We start from the raw sequence: 20,677 nt of genomic DNA, 5'->3' as shown, positions 1-20,677 counted from the left end.
CCCCTTAGGCCCAGCCAGGTAAACTAAACCACCTGGGACCTCCTTAGTGCTTCCCTTGATGAGGTCACGGGGTGACTGAAGTGCCTAAAACATACTCTAACTATTGAATATTTGCAATAGTTGTCCTATCTCCATATACCAGTACTGTGTCAATTATGCGACTATTTCTCAGCCCCTTAGGCCTACCCAGGTAAACTAAACCACCTGGGACCTTCGTAGTGTTTCCTAACTATTGATTATTTGCAAATATTTTCATTCTTAATAGTATTTTGGATTCATTTGTTTAGAATAAATCGTTCTAAATTTGTAACACGATATGTGCGTCGGTTCTTCCTCTTCCCATATAGCTGCGTGGAGAAAGGCACTATCAACTTTTGGGGTGGATGAGCATTCCGGGACTCGCGCCATTGTAAAAAGTACAGCTTGCTTGTCGTTCACAAGTATGAGTGATCCAGAACTATGTGAGTCCCGGAAGGTAATCATTTTTTTGTGGTTCAGTCATATCCAGGAATAATATAGAGAAGAAAATTATTTGGTTTCATTTTTATTTTACTACATCCAATTTTGAAGTATTTACCTTTTTTTTTAATAATTAAACATATTAGATTTAATTAGCTCAACATTGCGGCAAAATTTGAAGATTTGCGCGAGCATCTTGCATGCAAGTTATATTAGGCTCGCGCAAAACTGCTCGCGCACTTGATTCTGCTCGCGCACTTTTAAGGCTCCCCCAGACCTAAGCGATTTCATCGCTGCGACGGCGACAACTAGTCGCCGCGATTCTATCGTTGGGTCACTGCAGGCAATGTTCTATTTACGCTTCCGTACCAACGGCGACAGAATCGCTGTCGCCAAGCGATAGAATCGTGTCGCGATTGTCGCATCGCGTTTGTTTGGGGGAACCTTTATGCTGCCCCCCTTTTTTTGTTGCCCATGATGAAGTTGACTGCTCGCGCACTTCGACCGCTCGCGCATTTAACAGCAGTGTAGGATATCCTCAGTTATGGCCTTAAGGGATATCCGATACGATTTGCGATCAATTAAATCTGCTAAACGAAAGTTTTAGCAGGAAAATCGGTAATTTTTCGTTGGCGCTTGGTGCGATTTGGCTGAACCCCGACCATATTTGAAAAATATTACACGGGGAAGCATACTGAAATTTTTTTAACTCTTCACAGAAATTCTAGAAGCAATTTAATTAAAAACGGAAAGCAGTACGGATTTGGACTTGTCTTTTATTTAGTGCGGTTTGCCTGAACCCCGACCATATCATCCTTCGACTTCTTCTTCGTGCAACCAATGCCAATTCGCGAAGTCGAAGCAAAATTCTTCGCACAAACAATGACAGTTCTTTATGGGTTTTTACAGTAGAGCAACAGCGAGAAGGAGATGGCGGCCATGTTTCACTCAAACTCTGACAGATAGCAATGGGGTTTCCCATAGGAGGGAAGAGCAGAATAGACCAATGCAAACTCTAACTTAACCTCACTTATTTTGACAGTTCACAGAGCTTGTTTACAAGGTGTTAGAAGAAAAATCGATGAAGGGAAAATTAAATTTCATATTTGTAGTTCAAAATTGCTGTGATCCGAATATTTTAGTGTTATTCTTTGCATTCAGCAAGAAATCAATCGCAAAGAACATCTACATGCGAATAAAATGACGAAACATTTTTATCGGAAGCTGTCCGTCCCGGAGAAAAAGCTCTGTGAACTGTCAACCTACGTCATCATGCACTGGTCAATTTGCTTCGACTTCGCGAATTCGTGCACCAAAAATTCTTCGGAAGTCGCGCACAGAAAAAACGCCCAATACTACCGGTGGTGGTGCACATTCATCTCTACCTCTGGTCATGGACCAATATTCTGAATCAAGAATCAAGAAAGGCCCGAAAGCCTCGTGTTGTGGGAACTTACCCCCAAAAGATTGGTCTCGGGGTGTGTTTAATAAAACACATAACATTACATTATTCATATTTTCGGATAAATCTAAGGAAATTGTATTTTATTTCGGTCAATGAGAAACAGAAAGTATTTTGAACGAAAGTAAATATATAGCTCTAGCTCTAAAATTATTACTTACTGTGAATATAACATCCTTGACTTGATAAATACAAAGTGTTACACTAACAACTTTTTGTGTACAACAAAATAAACAAAATTTAAATACATAAATGCAAATTACTGTGATGGATTCTTTTACTGCCATCTGCAGAATACTGTTTGATTTTAATTTTTGAACAAAGAATGTTATTTTTCTATCGACCGCCGTGCGACTCCGTACAGGTAGCGGAAACCTTCACCTATAGCTATTGATGGTGTTAGTTAGCGTGGGAGAGCTATCAGATTCGTCAAATCGTCGTTTGAATCTTTGTTTACAAAAGCAGATAAGTCGTTTTGAAAATTTTGTCTTGAAATATTACTTTATAGGGCACTGCACGGACTGCTTTGTCTCTTTCTCGCTGCAAAGAAATCAGAAAACAACAAGGCCAGTAAACGTCAAAATTTATGAGGAACGAAAAAGAAGGAGATGTTTCCGTGCAGTGCCCTATAGGGTGCTTTCGATGACAACGTCGCTGGCACCAAATTGAGGTTCGGAAGTCGATTTCCACACTTCCAAACGCTCTTTCGACAATGTTTTGGTAGCAAATTCAAATTTTGTTCTGACGTTCATGATGTCGGAAGTAAATTCGGAAGTAAAACGTCGGAAGTCGGAATACAATTTAGTGCTGGCGACACAATAGCGCAATCAACAGAACAACATGAAAGCTATTGATTGCAGTATTCAAATTAATTCATGAAAAAAAATGTTAATTAGGTCCTTTTGAAAAATTAAGCGAGAATTCTATTGTTCTCTTAGAGCATCATTATCGGTCGCGAGCATTTTAATCACCCGCGCAGCGCTTTCATTTTAGTTTCGTCACATGTTTCCGTATCGGTCACTATTTTCGGCTCTCAATTTGGTTGCTGTATTCCGTACCGGTGACGTTTGACAGTTGACAGTTCATCAAATAGCAGCGCTCTTATCGCGCTACCAAATTTGGTCACCTGTCAGTCGCGCTACAGCATCAGCAGCGCGTTTAGTAGCGACCGGTAAAGTGTCAAGTAATGATACTGCGCTGCCAAACGGCTTAAACTCACCACCGGTAATCTTGCTCTTATTGTACCAATTAAATTGCCTTAAAGTTGTTCCAATAAACGTACAATAAAATCTCTTGACAGAAAAATGTTGACAATAGAGTTACAATAAATTTATTCGAGAAACAAACGATTTTTTTTATTGTTACGGTAACTAACAACCCCTATTTTCTATTGTAAAACAACCATTCACAATAGGATTTATGGTGGAAAACAATATTCTCAATTGTTATTGTATTGTGAGCAACAATAGAGTATATTGTAATTACAATTAAATTCATCGTATTGTTATTTACAATAATTTCTGTTGTATAATTCTATTGGACTTTCTCATTTGGGAGTCCAGTAGCCTGCAAAATATCGGAAATTGATTTCGGAAATTGAATACTGGGTGCACTGCCGACTGCTACCAAATTATGTCCATCAGTTTCGTGTTTGCCAACCTTACCAGCTCAAAAAGATCCGCTCGTCTGTCAAACACGGCGACCGTCATCTTTCAACAGAAGAAGCAAAGCAAACGACACGAAGTTGTGTAAGGAAATCCAAAGCCGAAGTAAAACGTAAAATTCAGCTGGTGTAAATCATTAAAAGTTGTTAAAATTACTATACAAGGTAAGTTTGAACTTTTCCGAGTTGATTCTCACAGAAATTTACCGCAGTGCGGTCGAATTTGTACGTTAATTTGGTGGATTTTGACCCTTGTTGACATTCCGCAATGGGGCAAAATTGGTAGCGTTTGGATGACTTGTGCGATTCGAACGTCGCTCGTCCTCGTTTGCAAGTTGTCCTTTCCTCACCCATTCACGTTGTTGAAAGTTGCAGAGATGCCAGACAAAATATGTTGGAATTATTTTGCACATCGCGAAATTATTTTGAATTATTGATTTACCATTTTTTGATAAATTTGAAAGATTATTATTTAGGAATTAAAGCATGCAGGACAATTCAACAAAAATTTCGAATCTGCTGTTCTGATAACAGCTTATTAAAATTAAAATTTCTCTCTTTGTTTCATTTTACTTCTGTATTTACTTGTAACTCTTCATGTTTTCATCATTTTCAATCAAGTTTACCTATTTTGCCTTAATTCTAAATCTAAAACTCCACTTTAAACATTTTTGATCACTTATCTGTTCGTAAAAAATCTAATGGCATCCCTGATGTCCCTTGTTCATAAAAAATGGTTCAAGTTTGCTTAATCATACAGCAAAATAAGGGAATAAATATAGCTTTTTGTTGCGTTCTAGGCTCTGCTGAACAAAGAGGAAATCACTTCCGGGAAAATACTATTAGTGAGGATAGCTGTTTCAAATCCCGCACACAATGGCTGGTGCAATGATGTTCGATCGCGCACAGTCGCTGCAGCTGAATCGCCAGGATCTGTCCACGATCGCCGCGGATCTCGAAGTGGATGAAAACGATGAAGAGCAAATCCGGCAGAAGGAGCAGAAAATTCTCGAGCTGGGTGAGGCGTACAAAAAAGAGGGCAAGGCCAAGGAGCTGGCTGACTTGATCAAGGTCACCAGACCATTTCTCAGTTTCCTGAGTAAGGCCAAGGCCGCCAAGCTAGTTCGATCGTTGGTGGATTTGTTCCTTGATTTGGAAGCGGAAACTGGCATCGAAGTTCAGCTCTGCAAGGAATGCATCGAGTGGGCCAAACAAGAAAAACGAACCTTCCTGCGGCAGTCGCTAGAGGCCCGATTGATCGCACTATATTTCGATACGGGAATGTACACGGAAGCGCTGGCTCTTGGCAGCCAGCTTTTACGGGAGTTGAAGAAGTTAGACGACAAGAATCTGCTTGTGGAAGTGCAGTTGCTGGAAAGCAAAACCTATCACGCGCTTAGTAATTTACCCAAGGTGAGATTTTTTGTTATGCATGTGGCTCAACTTGGCTTAATGACAATGTTTGTTTTTCCTACAGGCCCGCGCTGCGCTGACTTCGGCTCGTACGACAGCCAATGCGATCTACTGCGCCCCGAAGGTACAGGCCACGCTTGATTTGCAGTCCGGAATTTTGCACGCCGCCGATGAGAGAGATTTTAAGACCGCCTTCTCGTACTTTTACGAAGCTTTCGAGGGCTTCGACAGCGTGCAGAATTCAAAGGCACTGACCGCACTCAAGTATATGCTGCTGTGCAAGATCATGCTGGGCCAGAGCGATGACGTGAACCAGATTGTTAGCGGAAAATTGGTAAGTTTCCTTTACAATTACTCCACATATGAATCGGTTTGGAATAATGGTTGAAGGTTTTTTTTTTCATAATTCAATCAATATGAAATTACAAGAAATTTGCAATTTCATCATATAAAACTGATGCTTTATTTTAAACATAGAGTTTTACTGTTCTCTCGCAGCAATGTTTGCCACACAAAATATATATTCATGCAATGGCAGGCATAGACAAGCTTTCAAATGAAAATGGTCAAATTAATGCTCTAAATTGAAAAGCAGTCTGAACTCCAGTTTCAATGCAAAGCCATTAATTACGAAGAAAGAGACTTATTATCATGCTTTTCTTCTCCGCAGGCAATTACCTACTCCGGCCGGGATATCGACGCGATGAAAGCGGTCGCGCAAGCCTCGCACAAACGTTCGTTGGCCGACTTCCAGGATGGTCTGAAGCAGTACAAGCACGAACTGGAGGACGATGTCATCGTGAAGGCCCACTTGGGAACGCTGTACGACACCATGTTGGAGCAGAACCTGTGCCGTATCATCGAGCCGTACGCTCGTGTCGAGGTCAGCTTCATTGCCAAGCAAATCGCCCTGCCCATCGCCCAGGTCGAGAAGAAACTGTCGCAGATGATCCTGGACAAGAAGTTCAGCGGAATTCTCGACCAGGGAGTTGGCGTGCTGATCGTGTTCGAGGAAACTCCGGTGGACAAAACCTACGACACGGCCCTGGAGACGATACAGCACATGGGAAAGGTGGTAGACACGTTGTACCAGAAAGCCAAGAAACTGACGTAAGTAACTGCATCGGACGCGAGACATTAGGTTCTATTTCTATTTAGGCTTTTTGTTTTCTGATTCGTGCGGAGAAAAATAATAATCTATTCAATTTGTCAATCATTTTGTCGTCTCTATTATCCGTTATCGTTGGTTGATTCATCTACAGAATAATATAGCAAAGAAATGAGTCCATTAGCTACAGAATCGGATTGCAAAACCACACAGCAGGAATGTAACGAAATAATCAATAATATTCTCAAAAATCACTGAAAAAAAAACTTGAATGCAACTAACTACTAAGACTTTGAGCATACGCCGAAAACGAGGATACTTAGGAGCGTTTAAATATAATTGTACGATTTACGCTGATGAAAACGTTATGAAGAAATTGGGAAAGTGAATAATGTGAAGATCAGTAGGTAATATATGAAAGTCAGCGCTTCTGATTGGAAGCATTGAAAGGTGTGCGCTGCTGAAACATAATTTAGGAAGAACAACTAGACCTACAACTATTATCAAGTAAATTATTTCGTAAAAATCCTGAATCAAATTGTTTTTTAGGATTTTTCCAGGTGATGACCTTCCCTATATTAACTGTCTGTTGCAGACGATGTACTTATTTATTTGTTTACTTGAAGTAAGGCCGAAGTGGCCTGTGCAGTACATAAAAGTCTTCTCCCTTCAACTCGGTCCATGGCTGCACGTCGCCAGACAGGCGGTCTGCGGAGGGTCCGCAAATCGTCTTCCACGACGGCAAATCATCTTGCAGACGATGTACTGCAAGTCGTTTATTACAATTTATACAAATTGTTCTTTACACGACGATTTTGTATCCGGTTCTATGTTAAATATTGGTTTCGCTATCTTCTTTTCTGACATTCGCACTAAGTGATCAGTCCACTGAAGTCTACCATATTTTATACGATTCACTATACACCCGATTCTTTTTTTACACGGGGGATGCGTTCCGTGTAAAAAGTTTTCAGTTCAAAATTTGAAAATCCGTGTAATTTTTTTTAATGATTTCTCGACGAATCATGCCAAATGGAGCAACTTTGCAAAAATTTTGTATGGGATTTTTCTTACACAACCGTGTAAAAAAATCCGTGTAAAAACGGCGGTACCCCGTTTGGCATAATGCCATATGGCATAATGCCGTTTGGCATAACGCCGTTTGGCATAATGGCCATTTGGCATAAGGGCCGTTTGGCATAATGACCATTTGGCATAATATGTATGCGGTGTCAAATTGAAGGCCATTTGGCATAGCGACCATTTGGCATAATTTGTATGCGGTGTCAAATTGAAGGCCGTTTGGCATAAAGGCCATTTGGCATAATTTATATACGGTTCCAAATTAATTGCCGTTTCCAACAATTCATATGCAAAAAGAAGGGTAAATTACAGAAAAAGTGAATAAAAGTTTTGCTATCAAGGCTTTCAAGAAATGGTCATTTCAAAAATTTCATTGAAATAAACAAAAAACTGCTCGCGTTTCAAAGAAGGGTGAATTATAGGAAATGAAAATGATAAAATATTGAAGTGAATAATCTTCAGCGGGATATAAAGTGAACCCTTCAAGAGACGATGTTCTATGACTCGATATCGAGTCATGGAAGCAAGTTATGCCATATTATAAAATATGTTATGGATTTCTGCGATGGTCCCTTGAAAAACCCTAGCAGCACATGTTTCACATAGATTACTGCAATTCATCTGTGGCCAGATTTGGTCACAAACAAGTTGCTGCACCATTTTTGGCTGACTTTTGTTGCTCGGGAAGCTTTTCAAGGATTATATATCCCACTTCTCGATATTTCCCTGAGCCGATGGTCCCTTTATTATCGACTCATGAAGGATTGACTGTATCAACAATTATATGGTGTACCGTTTCGTGATGCACGTGTTTGCCTGTTATAAGGCAAAATGTGTTATTTTGCCTTCTATAACTGCTCGCATTTGCCCGGTATAAGGCCAAATGTGTTATTTTGCCTTCTTTGAATACTCGAATTTGCTCGTGTATTGGCAGCAAAACGATTCACTGCAAAATAATTTTGACTGCGGAATGATACAAAACGCAGAATGGAATATTGCGCAATGGTAATGCTCGCAATATGGTACATCAATAAATGGATTACCGCGGAATGTTGTACCGCAAATTGTTGTATAATCTTTAGAGCTTTAAAGTCTACTTAGCATCATCAGGTAATTCACCTCCGATGATGGTAAGTAGATTCCTAAACAAATAATTTGGAACAGTATGTAAATTATGCCAAATGGATATTATGCCAAACGGCCCTCAATTTGACACCGCATACAAATTATACCAAATGGTCGTTATGCCAAACGGCCCTTATGCCAAATGGCCTTCAATTTGACACCGCATACATATTATGCCAAATGGCCATTATGCCAAACGGCCCTTATGCCAAATGGCCATTATGCCAAACGGCGTTATGCCAAACGGCATTATGCCATATGGCATTATGCCAAACGGGGTACCGCCGTAAAAACAGAATCGGGTGTATTTTCTACTTTGTACACTTGGTTGCTTATTTACTTTAAAATAAGTCCGGAGTGGCCTTTGTAGTACATAGAAGTAGCATCCATTCAGTTTGGTCTAGGAGGGTTCGCAAATCGTCTTCCACCGGATCGCTTTCTTGTGCCCGTCGAATGTTGCAACTCGTGGTTCATTCGCCTTCTCCACGCACCCTCCGACATCTGCACTTCACCATAGATGATACGCAACTCCAAGTGCGCATTGTTCCTCCACGAGCATCGTTCAGGTCTCGTGTCCGTCTAATGAGCGTTTTGTAGATAGTCAGTTTGGTACGGCGGCAATCTCTGTTTGATCTGAGCGTTTTACGAAGTTCAAAGTATGTACAATTTCCAGTCACGATTGGTTTACGAATTTCTCTGCTGGTATCCTTTTTGGCAGTCATGAGTGAGTCCAGAGGCGCGGCCACGTTCCGAGACGTGGGTAGGACAAAAACCTGAAATCAAGACAAAATTTTCAAAACGACTTATCTGCTTTTGTAAACAAAGATTCAAACGACGATTCGACGAATCTGATAGCTCTCCCACGCAAACCAACACCATCAACAGGTAGCGGAAACCTTCACCTATACCTATTGGTGGTGTTGGTTTGCGTGGGAGAGCTATCAGATTCGCCAAATCGTCGTTTGAATCTTTCTTTACAAAAGCAGATAAGTCGTTTTGAAAATTTTGTCTTGAAATAAGATAAATGACAAAGATGGCGTAAACAACATATTACCCCTGTCCTGTCACATGTCGAAAATACATTTTCTAGACCAAATATTTTGTTACGTTGTAACTAAGCTACTGACATAAAGAAAAATTTAATATGAACTGATGATTCGAGACTTTATTCAATATGGGTGCAGTATTATTAGTGACTGTCGCTACAAACAAAACACCATCATTTCTTCATGTAAATAAGGCACTGGATTGTATACTGGTAGTAACTAGTGAAGCTGTGCAAGTTCTAGCTATTACTAGTTTACTTTTTTTTTCATGGTGGTTACAATGGCAGCTGTCCCTTGCTATTAATCTACACTGCACCCCGCCCATATTGGCTTCTATGAGCTTCTATTCTATTCATCATCACACAGACGTTCCTAAGCGATGTTGCTCATGTGGTCACTGTTGGGGACGTGTTGATAAAAGAATAGTTTTGTAGAATAAGATCCCACCTCCATCATTATTATCACTTATCACTTTCAATGTAATACGATAACTCAGAGCTTCCCAAACTTTTGGGTATGCGACCCACCTAGCAAAATTCTATATGTCTCGCGACCCACCTAAGAAAAAATGAATTTTACCAAGCATTTGTATATCATGAGGCTAACACGATGATACTTTTATGCCCAGAGAAATCGAGACAATTTCCAATCCGAAAATTGTCTAGACCGGCACTGGGAATCGAACCCAGCCACCCTCAGCATGGTATTGCTTTGTAGCCGCGCGTCTTACCGCACGGCTAAGGAGGGCCTTCATGTACAAATGCAAAAAATGACAAACATGATATTGTAAATTTGAATGATATTATTTGTCAAAATGTTTTTATTTTACTTCATTAAGGGGGCAGCTTTTATGCATAAATGTTTTCGAAAATAGCGTGGTGGTGAATATTTAAAATAAAACGCGGTTCGAACTTGAAATTATGTTCCTGAAAAAAATTATCAAAAGGTTCGGCATTCGAGGTGCAATTAATATTTGTTCTACGCGACCCACCAACAATTCGCTCGCGACCCCCCTGGGGGTCGGGACCCACAGTTTGGGAAACCATGCGATAACTAATAACCACGCCACATTTATCTTCTTCATATATTATCTTCATCACTTCACTATTATCTTGATCATATCAGTACAATTATGTATAATTATTATTGTCACTATTATTATTTCTGTACATCCACTTGCTTTCTTACTTCACTTCAATTTTCGCTTTAGCTATCTTTTCTCGCCGTTATCCGAAAATTACTTGTGTATTTAATATAGTTATATTTATTTATCATTTGTTTTTATAATTTGTATTAAAGCTGGAATGTTTTATAAATATCATATGAAATAACAATAAGTTACGTGAGCTGTAACATCAAGACTCTCTTTATCAGTAAAATTAAGAGTTTTTTCCACTAATGCTGTGTCAATGTTCTGTTTTCAATTTATGTTTTATGCCTTTAATCAGATTTACAAGTTTTGAAGAATTATCAAGTTGTTGAATTATGCAGATACACAAACATCCACATACACACACATAATGGATTGATTTTAGATGTCAGTAAGGTGATACAAAAGGGTGATACACATTTCCGCAATTATACAATTTAAAAAAGTTATTTTGATTTACCTTTTCATGAGTTTGTTTTAACTACTCACCACCACCGCTCAACTTTATATTAGTCGGATCACCACTGCTTTACTTGATGTGATTAGGGTCTTGATACACATCGTTGTCTCGTCATCGTTGGTATTTTCGAAGCCATTCACAATTATCGGTATTGAAGAAATGAAACAAAACAAAATTTGTATTAGTGGAAGTTATTTCATTAGCTATGATGGTTTGTTGGCTTATTAGTTAACTGTTATTCGGGACGTCATAGGTGTTTTTTTTCTTTTTTTTTTTTTTCTTGAGCAAGGGTAAACGGAAATCTGCAACCAGACACCTGAGGAGGTACTCAGGTAGTGTGGGGATGGGTATGTCATGTAACTCTTACCCGACCCACTAAAACCAAAACCCTTTCGCCAGTCCGTACCCCCGGCCCGCAATTAAGCAATACATCAGGGGGGGACTATTGAGAACGCTCACGCCTATGCTAACGCACTTGACGTCAATACACACAACATCGACTTCAAGGGTGGCTCACCACCCGTCGATCGCAAGCTATGATAGTAACCTAGCGGTCCGTATCATAATCTCACGTTGGAGACGAGCACCCCGACAACAACCACCGCGCGTGAACCGCAATGACCTCTATATCTACATACTGAGGTCCCCGCAGCCCACCCGCGACATGTTGGTTGTCGGGGTGAGCAAAGTGTTCACTGCATCACAGGTGCCCCTACTGCACACGTTGGTTTTGTTCAAGACGCCACCACCGCTGCAGTTTCGACATAATCTGTTGAGATGCTGTGTTCACCGCATTCCATATAGCTTCCTCCCGGCACATCCTCTCGACGAGGTTGTCCGGGGTTGTATCCATACCACTAATAAGCAATTGCGTTCTATTTCGAATCGCGGGCATGCGAAAGGACGTCATATATGTGACTTACGATAAGTGTCATGTGATGCATTGTTTAGAATAATTTATTTATCCAACGATTTTTTCCTAAATGTTGGTTCAGGTTAATTTCTATTTATATTAGTTTGTTTGTAAGTGATGTGTTTGGTCGTTGTATGCTTGAGTCGGTTTTAGTTAGTTTTGATAAGCCCCCTTCATTTTTAGTGTTTGATCAGTGCATGATTTGTAACATGGTCCCTGATTTATGATTAAGTATGTCTTTGTAACAGCATAGCTGGGCCTTTCGATGACAATATCGAAATACAATAATTTTTCCTCAATGTGGTCCACGTTGTGTTGTAACTGATTTAGCAAAAAATAATCGTGCACCCCAGTTCACAACTCATTTTAAACATTAACCCAACTCACAATAAGTCCAAGGACCGGTTACATTCTGGTAGAAGTCGTCAAGTTTTGATATCAGCTGATGTGTTTCCTTTAAGCTATGTCGTGTAGGACAATTTAAATAACTAAATTAATGATTTCGTGTGTGTTACTTCTACGTGTAGTTAAACGATTTACAATGATATGGAAATGCTAATATCATCTTCCAAACTTGGACGTACATGTTCATGATAGCATTAGAGGCGAAAGTATAGAATTGATAGTTCCGTTAGGATACGGCAGGCATGAAGAATGTTTTTATAGAAGTCGATTTGAAAGCGAGCGGAGGGCAATATTTGTGATGGCACATATCACACGACCTTCCTTCTGCCAAGCTCCCGTATGAAGGGGGAGGGAAGAATATCAGTGTGGAAGCCAGTGGAGATATATCAGCTTCCACACTGATATTCTCCCCTCCCCCTTCATACAGTTGAAAACGAAAAATCAAGTTGAAATAAGTTTATATAACTCTAGAGAAATTAAGTTGTGGAATAAGGTGTTTGAAAATTTGTATCAGCTTATTACCGCCTTTGGCAGTATACAGTTATAACACAATAGGAGGACAAGTAGAACTGACTGACTATTAAAAGGCTCTTTATTCAATAAATTCAGTCGAATTATACTTAACCTCCCTTAGCTTCGATCCGCGACCGGTAGCACGCGCCCTGTTGGTCCTTGAGGAAACCGTATAGGAGAGTACGAACATTCAATGTAATTTCCAAATTTACACAACTTTATTCCATCTACGGTACTAGATGGGTTCCAATTAAGCCCCTGTTCGTACAATCCTACCAGCACAGAATTACATTCTCCCGAAGCAAAACCATGCCGATGAACCATTACTAAATCACCATAGAGCCATTGAAGATCATGTTGAAAGATGTTTATAACAAATTACATTGGCTGAAATTCAATGATCCATGAAACGGACTGCCAACTAGGCTGTTCGGCCACATTGAGAGTTGACGTAAAGTCAATGTTAACTTCTCTCCCCGAACAGCCAAGATAGCTGTGTGGTGTCGGCAGCCAGTTATCTGGCTAAGAATAACGCTACGGATTGCCTGTTCCGGTGGTAGAAGTCCACCATACATGTGACCCCAAATTCTTGGTGTGATGCGGCTTTATGCTTACCGTGCCTACGAATGAATGGTTTGGGGGGTCTTAAAAGAACCTAACCGCTAACGGAGCCTGTGAAGCACCAGAGCACCCTTCACAGTATCTAGCCCTTACTGCGCTAATCGGAGCTATGGCTTAGTCAACTTTTTGCTTCTCCGAAATAATCGGCTACTCTTATTCAATCTCAACTTGAGGTTAAATAAGGATGGGATTATGAGCATGTTTTTATTTAGTTTTTCAACAAATTGTCACCTATATGGATTCGCTTTATGCGTTATACACATTGTACTCTGTGTTTCGTCTTTGACTTTCTTGATAAGATACCAATTTGGTTTCATCGTTGCTGTTCATATTAATGCTGAAGTTGTGGAGTGCATTATCTTAATTTGCAATGGCTCCAGTTAAGATAGCTCAAATCAATCTTCAGCATAAAAGAACAGCAACGATTAATCTTTGTAGACTTATGCAAAATGGCAAATCCCAAGTGGCTTTGGTGCAGGAACCCTATTTTCGCAAGGGTAGCTTCTACCTAGGTAACCTAGTGAACCCGGTTTTTGCTGCTTTCAGTAAAGAAATGGCAAACTCTCGATCAATGCCGCGTGCATGTGTGCTTGTTAACAATGCTATTGTTGCTACACTTATCTCTGAACTAACAACCAGAGATGTATGTGCTGTCACAATTGATGCAACTGGCGGAACCCCCGTCAGGAAATACGTCTATTGTTCGGTTTATTTACCACATGATGAACCATCCCCTACGGATGCTTTCAAACGAGTTGTCATATATTGCACTTCAAAAGGCCTTCCGCTAATTGTCGGCAGTGATACTAATGCTCATCACATCATCTGGGGTAGCTCGGATATCAATCTGAGAGGCTCCAGCTTGATGGAATACTTAAGTAGTACCGAACTTAGTTTACTTAACATAGGCAATCGCCCAACCTTTATGGTATCTAATAGAGCAGAAGTGTTAGACATAACCCTTTGCTCCAATAGAATCAGTCACGAGTTGACGAATTGGCATGTGTCAGATGAGGAATCGATATCAGACCATCAGTACATCTACTTTGATCATTTGAATGTTACTTCGCAGACCTTGCGTTTTAGAAATCCTCGTTCAACAAACTGGGATCTTTACACAGAGTTGCTCTCTACCAAATTTCATGGATATCTACCTTCTATAGAAACTCCTACCGACTTGGATGATGCAGTTGATACTACAACGTTGCACATCGTGGAAGCTTTCGAAGAAGCTTGCCCTTTTTGCGTTCTGTGAAAACCTTGAGAGGAACTCCATGGTGAAATTCCGATTTGGCTAAGCTCAGGAAGTGCATAAGGAGTTGGAACAGACGCCATTCAGCAGCGACGGATTCTTTCAAGTTGGCTCGCAAAGCTTACAAGAAGGCTCTACGATCTGCTGAACGATCCGGCTGGAAAAACCTTTGTGCAAATGTTTCCAATTTGAGTGAAGTCAGTCGATTGAATAAAATTCTTGCGAGATCCAAGGATTTCCAAGTTGACGAAATTCGCAAGCCAAATGGCGACTACACTTCTTCTGATGAAGAATCGTTAGAGCACTTATTTGATACGCACTTCCCTGGATGCGTCGATATAACATCTTCGGATGATCCTGATGTCTTTTCATGTAGCTATGGGTCTTGGGCTCAAGCACGTAGAAACATAACTACTGAATCGATTCAATGGGCACTTAACAGTTTTGCTCCCTACAAATCTCCAGGGGAGGATGGGATTTATCCCGTTCTACTTCAGAGAGGTTTTGAGCATATCAAACATGTTTTGTAAAAGCTTTTAGTATGCAGTTTTGCTACTGGGTATATTCCCATATCCTGGCGGGATGTCACTGTAAAGTTTATCCCAAAAGGAGGACGTGCTTCGTATGAAGAAGCAAAGAGTTTTAGACCCATCAGTCTGACCTCATTTCTTCTGAAATGCTTAGAACGTATTATCGATCATCACATTCGTGATGACTGTTTGGCAAACATGCCTCTTCATGTTAATCAACATGCTTACCAATCTGGAAAGTCGACCGTGACTCTTCTACACAAGGTTGTGTACGATATCGAGAAAGCATTCGCTCAAAAGCAATCGTGCTTGGGTGCTTTCTTAGATATTGAAGGTGCTTTCGACAACGTGTCTTTCGATGCAATATTGGAAGCCGCACGTTGTCATGGGCTACCTAATATTATTACAAAATGGATTCACCAGATGCTTAAAAACCGACATCTCTACTCGACATTACGTCAAGCAGCGATTAGGAAATTAAGTGTCTGTGGATGCCCTCAAGGGGGAGTATTATCTCCACTTTTGTGGAATCTCGTTGCAGATACGCTATTGAGGTTACTCAATAATGGCGGTTTTCCTACCTATGGATTTGCCGACGACTATCTAACATTGATAGTGGGTTTGTGCATTACTACCTTATTCGACCTGATGCAAAATGCTCTTCAGGTAGTTGAGAGTTGGTGTCGCCAATATGGCCTTTCGGTCAATCCGAATAAAACATCTATTGTTCTTTTCACGGAAAAACGTAATCGTAATGGTATTCGTCCATTACATCTTTTTGGTTCTGAAATCAATGTAACTGATCAAGTAAAGTACGTGGGTCTAATTTTGGATTCAAAGCTTTCCTGGACTCCTAACATTGGGTTCAGAATCAAAAAAAACGTGTATAACTTTCGGCCAATGCCGACGAACCTTGGGTAAAACTTGGGGTCTGAAACCCAAATATATCAAATGGATTTACAAAACAGTTGTACGACCAATTTTGGCTTATGGATGTTTTGTGTGGTGGCAAAAGGGGGAAGTGAGGACAATTCAGTCTAAATTAGGCCATCTTCAAAGGATGTGCCTAATAGCAATGACTGGTGCGTTCTCTTCAACTCTCACGGCTGCTCTCGAAGTTCTCTTCGACGTGGCCCCACTACACATACATCTCAAACAAGAAGCATTTTCTTGTACTTACCGACTATGGGTACTCGGTTTTATGGAGGAGAATCCTATAAACCGCAGTTCTACACACACTTCGTTGTTACCGCTTATGGTTAATTGGGACAAAATTTTCCTTGCTCCAAATGATCTCACACACGTTAGTAGTTTTCCTTATAGGACATTTTCAACACAATTCCCCTCGCGGGATGAGTGGACATCTGGCTATTTGGAGAGAAGTATGTCGGACAGCATTGTTTGTTACACTGACGGCTCCCTCCTCGAAGGTAGAGCAGGTGCAGGCGTCTATTCGCGTGAGCTGAGATTGGAACAGTCACACTCACTGGGTACACACTGCACTGTCTTTCAAGCGGAAATATTTGCCATCATGTGTGGAGTGCAATCTGCACTGCAGCAACGCATTATGGGCAAAGTAATATAGTTTTGTTCAGATAGCCAAGCAGCTATTAAAGCTCTCGCTTCAGCCAACTCAAGGTCGAAGCTATTAATCGCATGTCGAACTCAAATTGAGGAACTGAATTTAGTTAATACTTTACATAATACTTATTCTTCCATAGCTGGAAATGAATTGGCTGATGAGCTCGTAATGGAACATCACATGACTTAAGCCAGCTATTCCAATATCCAAGTGTTGGGTGAGGCTTTTGATCAACTCTGTCACTCAACACAAATGGCATTGGAGTAGTCTGGATTCATGTCATCAAACAAAATTATACATCCTGGAGCCATCTCCAGTAGTGGCAAGCTATTTAGCTAATCTGTCTAAACAGAATTGCAGTGTCTTAGTCAAGGCCTTGACAGGTCACTGCCGACTGAACTATCACATGGCAAATATTCATCGCGTTGAATCAACTGTTTGTGATATTTGTGAATCCGATTATGGAACTTCTTATCATCTAATATGTAACTGCCCAGTCTATGCACAATTGCGCTTCCAAATATTTGGTAAACACTTACTTAGTGAAATTGACTTCAGAAACCTGAACCTTCAGAGTATTTTGTTGTTCATAACCCGTTGTGGTAAGGAGTTATAAGCTCTTGTACGCTTATGCGTTATATGCCCTCTTCAAGGGCCCTTTTCCAAACATTCCCTTTGTTCTCCCATCCACATTCCTTTCCTTTTTGTTCACTTCCTTTTCCGTCAGGTGTGTGATGAAAAAAGGCTGTGAAGGCGATGGCACAAATCTCCCAAATTGAGGTGAACGTGCCCCTGGAGCCGACGTTCTGATACCTGAAGGTGTTTGAAAATTTGTATCAGCTTATTACCGCCTTTGGCAGTATACAGTTATAACACAATAGGAGGACAAGTAGAACTGACTGACTATTAAAGGGCTCTTTATTCAATAAATTCAATCGAATTATACTTAACCTCCCTTAGCTTCGATCCGCGATCGGTAGCACGCGCCCTGTTGGTCATTGAGGAAACCGTATAGGAGAGTACGAACCTTCAATGTAATTTCCAAATTTACACAACTTTATTCCATCTACGGTACTAGATGGGTTCCAATTAAGCCCCTGTTCGTACAATCCTACCAGCACAGAATTACATTCTCCCGAAGCAAAACCATGCCGATGAACCATTACTAAATCACCATAGAGCCATTGAAGATCATGTTGAAAGATGTTTATAACAAATTACATTGGCTGAAATTCAATGATCCATGAAACGGACTGCAACACAGAAAGATACCCACCATATGTGTCTTCTGGAGAATTATAATCCATAGCCCAGGGTAGTTCTAGCTATTACTAGTTTATTAAATCTATATAATACTTTAAGAAAATTTCATGGACTTCCTGGAGATCTTCTTGGATTTAAAGAGATTTTTTCGCAATTACCATCAACTTCTAGGAATTTGTACCTAGAAGCCAACATTGAAGGTCTAAGCGAGGATGCGTTGGTAGCTGTCCTATCGTGCGCGTGCAACGCCACCATGCCGAAGAAAGCCCTGCCGAGAAATTGCAGACGCTCGGTATACTGGTGGAGTCGCGAGATTGCGGCCCTTCGATCAACCAGCCTCGAGGCTAGACGAAGGATGCAACGTGCCTGCACCGAGGATGAAAGAGCGGGCCGCCGTGAAGTGTTTCGAGCTGCGAAACTGGCCTTTAACAAGACCATCTAGAGCAGTAAGAGAGCGTGTTTCGACAACCTATGCGAGGGAGCCAAAGCGAACCCTTGGGATGGCCAAGACAAAGGGGAGCTCTTCATCCCCCGGATAGGTTGGCGAGGATTATCGAGGAACTCTTCCCGTCCTGAGCCACAAGTCCCTGGCCTCCTGCACCGCACGGCAATATGGGTGAGGGCGAAATGGTGGCTCCGGTAACGAACGAAGAGTTACTCGCGGTGGCCAAATCCCTGGTAACGAACGAAGCTCCAGGGCCTGATGGAGTTCCGAACAGCGCTCTCAAGGCAGCAATCATAGCGAACCCGAACATAATCGGAATATACCCAATCCGGTCCAATAAGCATATGCGCATAATGTAAACCCATTTTTTTAATACGAGATGTTCAAGGTACTTCAAAACATTCTTAAGTTCAGTCGAATGGACCATCATAGTAACTTCTTCTTCTTCTTAGTGTTCACTTCCACAGTTATCATTCTCGAGGTTCCTAATCCAATATGCCATTTTTGTATTCGTATATAATGAGGCTAGCACGACGATACAAGAAAATGTCTAACCCGAAAATTTCTTAGACTGTGACCGGAATTAGAACCCAGCCACCTTCGGCATGGTTTTGTATTGTAGCCGCGCATCTTACCGCACATATAACTAATGGAAAAAAAAATGGATTGAAGAAACAACAATATTCTGGATGGATTTCAACAATAAATATTGTTAGCTCAGGGCTAATAATATTTTCCGTTTGAATCAATCCATAATATTGTTGTTTTTACAATCAAGATCTCAGTTGCTTTATTGTTAAAACAACAATATTATTGTTGAAGTAATTGTGATTATATTATTGATTTAATGCGTGAGTACGATCAATTCAACAATATAATATTGTTGAATTCATTGGATATGTATGTAATTATGTTATTTCTTTTTTTTTCTCGAAGGTAAAAAAAACAAATTTATTGTTTGAAAATCATATCTCGATTAGAAGCATTTACCCTTACATTTTGAACTCTATTTCCTTACTATCATGAAACCCGTGGTAAAACCATTTCACCAAATAGAATATATATCGTGACTGTTGACAAATAGCTGATATTAATAAAGATTAATGTTTGAATGAAAATTCTGTGTTATTTATCGTTTGAGTACAAAATTTGAGAAGTTGACACCGGCGACAACTCGCCTACTATTTTCACGCGAAAAGTTTTCTCATGAAAATTGCAATCATTATCGTCTGATAATTAGGCTTTCTGCGAGCGTATACGCACACGCACATTTCACTCACACTTTTACTCAGTTTGTTTGCAATCACGAGCAGCTGTCACGGCAAAATCAAATGGGATTGTTTGCAACCACAAACCGTGCGTTCATGTTGGTGAGAAACGTCGGCAAGACCCTAATGATTCAGCACAACACTGTGTATTACGATCACATGGATATTTTTGGACATACATCTCGGTTTAGGACATTTTATTTCTAGACATATTTTTTATGCACTCTAGGATATGTACTCCAGAACAGTTTGGCCGGCCTAGGACATCCGAAAAAAAATGCAATGGCAGCAGACCTGTAATTGATTGTAAAAGTAATGAATACAATCCTATCGACACAATGAACCTACTGGGAAGTTCAGCGATGTACGGATGCACATTGCTCAGGACTTGGTTGATCGGATGGATCATATATTCTAAACTCCAAGACGTTATGGAGAACCGAAAAGGGATGTAGTAGTTTGTATTAATATGAATGCAATTCTTTTGGCTCAATAGATCTGCTGGGATGTTTAGCGATGCACGGATACATTGTTCTTGACTTGGTTGATCGGATAGATCATATGTTATAAACCCCAAGACGTTTTGGAGAACCAAAAAGGCCTGTAGTAGCTGGTAAAAGTAATTAGTGAAATCCTATCGGCTCAATGGACCTGCTGGAATATTTAGCGCTGATCAGATACACCTTTCATGACTTAGTTGATCGGGTAGATCCCATGTTGTGAGCTCCAGGACGGTTTGAGGAACCATAAAAGACCTGCAGTTGCTTTTACAGGTAATGAGTGAAATCCGGCTCAATGGACCTGTTGGGATGTTCAACGATGCAGGGATACATCTTTCATGATTAGGTTGATTAGGTAGATCACATGTTCTGAACTCCAGGACATTTTGGAGAACCATATAGAGTAATGAGTGCAA

The 20,677-nt window shown here is 40.5% G+C and overlaps 2 protein-coding genes across 2 annotated transcripts in view; one reads left to right on the top strand and one right to left on the bottom strand.

Moving 5' to 3' along the window:
* The window catches only part of LOC134224736 (monoacylglycerol/Diacylglycerol O-acyltransferase), a 61,486-nt gene extending 59,285 nt beyond the window's left edge, over positions 1 to 2,201 (bottom strand). Inside the window, exon 1 of the mRNA XM_062704267.1 lies at positions 2,083 to 2,201. The gene's annotated coding sequence lies outside the window, so the exon portion shown is untranslated. The remainder of the gene's footprint in view (positions 1 to 2,082) is intronic.
* Positions 2,202 to 3,590: 1,389 nt separating this feature from the next.
* On the top strand, positions 3,591 to 6,643 carry LOC134227313 (26S proteasome non-ATPase regulatory subunit 11). The gene is made up of 4 exons (XM_062708696.1): positions 3,591 to 3,749; positions 4,385 to 4,997; positions 5,062 to 5,331; positions 5,668 to 6,643. Exons 2-4 carry the CDS (start codon positions 4,461 to 4,463, stop codon positions 6,109 to 6,111), a joined length of 1,251 nt encoding a protein of 416 aa, XP_062564680.1. The 5' UTR covers positions 3,591 to 3,749; positions 4,385 to 4,460; the 3' UTR covers positions 6,112 to 6,643.
* The last annotated feature ends 14,034 nt before the right edge of the window (positions 6,644 to 20,677 follow it).

The sequence above is a fragment of the Armigeres subalbatus genome, chromosome 3 (assembly GCF_024139115.2).
Source record: "Armigeres subalbatus isolate Guangzhou_Male chromosome 3, GZ_Asu_2, whole genome shotgun sequence".
Lineage (NCBI taxonomy): Eukaryota > Metazoa > Arthropoda > Insecta > Diptera > Culicidae > Armigeres > Armigeres subalbatus.
Note: the sequence above shows the minus strand (reverse complement) of the source record. Positions and strands in the feature narration are given on the sequence as shown.

Coding starts and splice junctions, on each gene's coding strand:
- LOC134227313 (XM_062708696.1), top strand. CDS start 4,461: ATGGCTGGTGCAATGATGTTCGATCGCGCACAGTCGCTGCAGCTGAAT. Junction 4,998..5,061: donor CGCTTAGTAATTTACCCAAG/GTGAGATTTTTT, acceptor TTTTTCCTACAG/GCCCGCGCTGCGCTGACTTC. Junction 5,332..5,667: donor AGATTGTTAGCGGAAAATTG/GTAAGTTTCCTT, acceptor TCTTCTCCGCAG/GCAATTACCTACTCCGGCCG.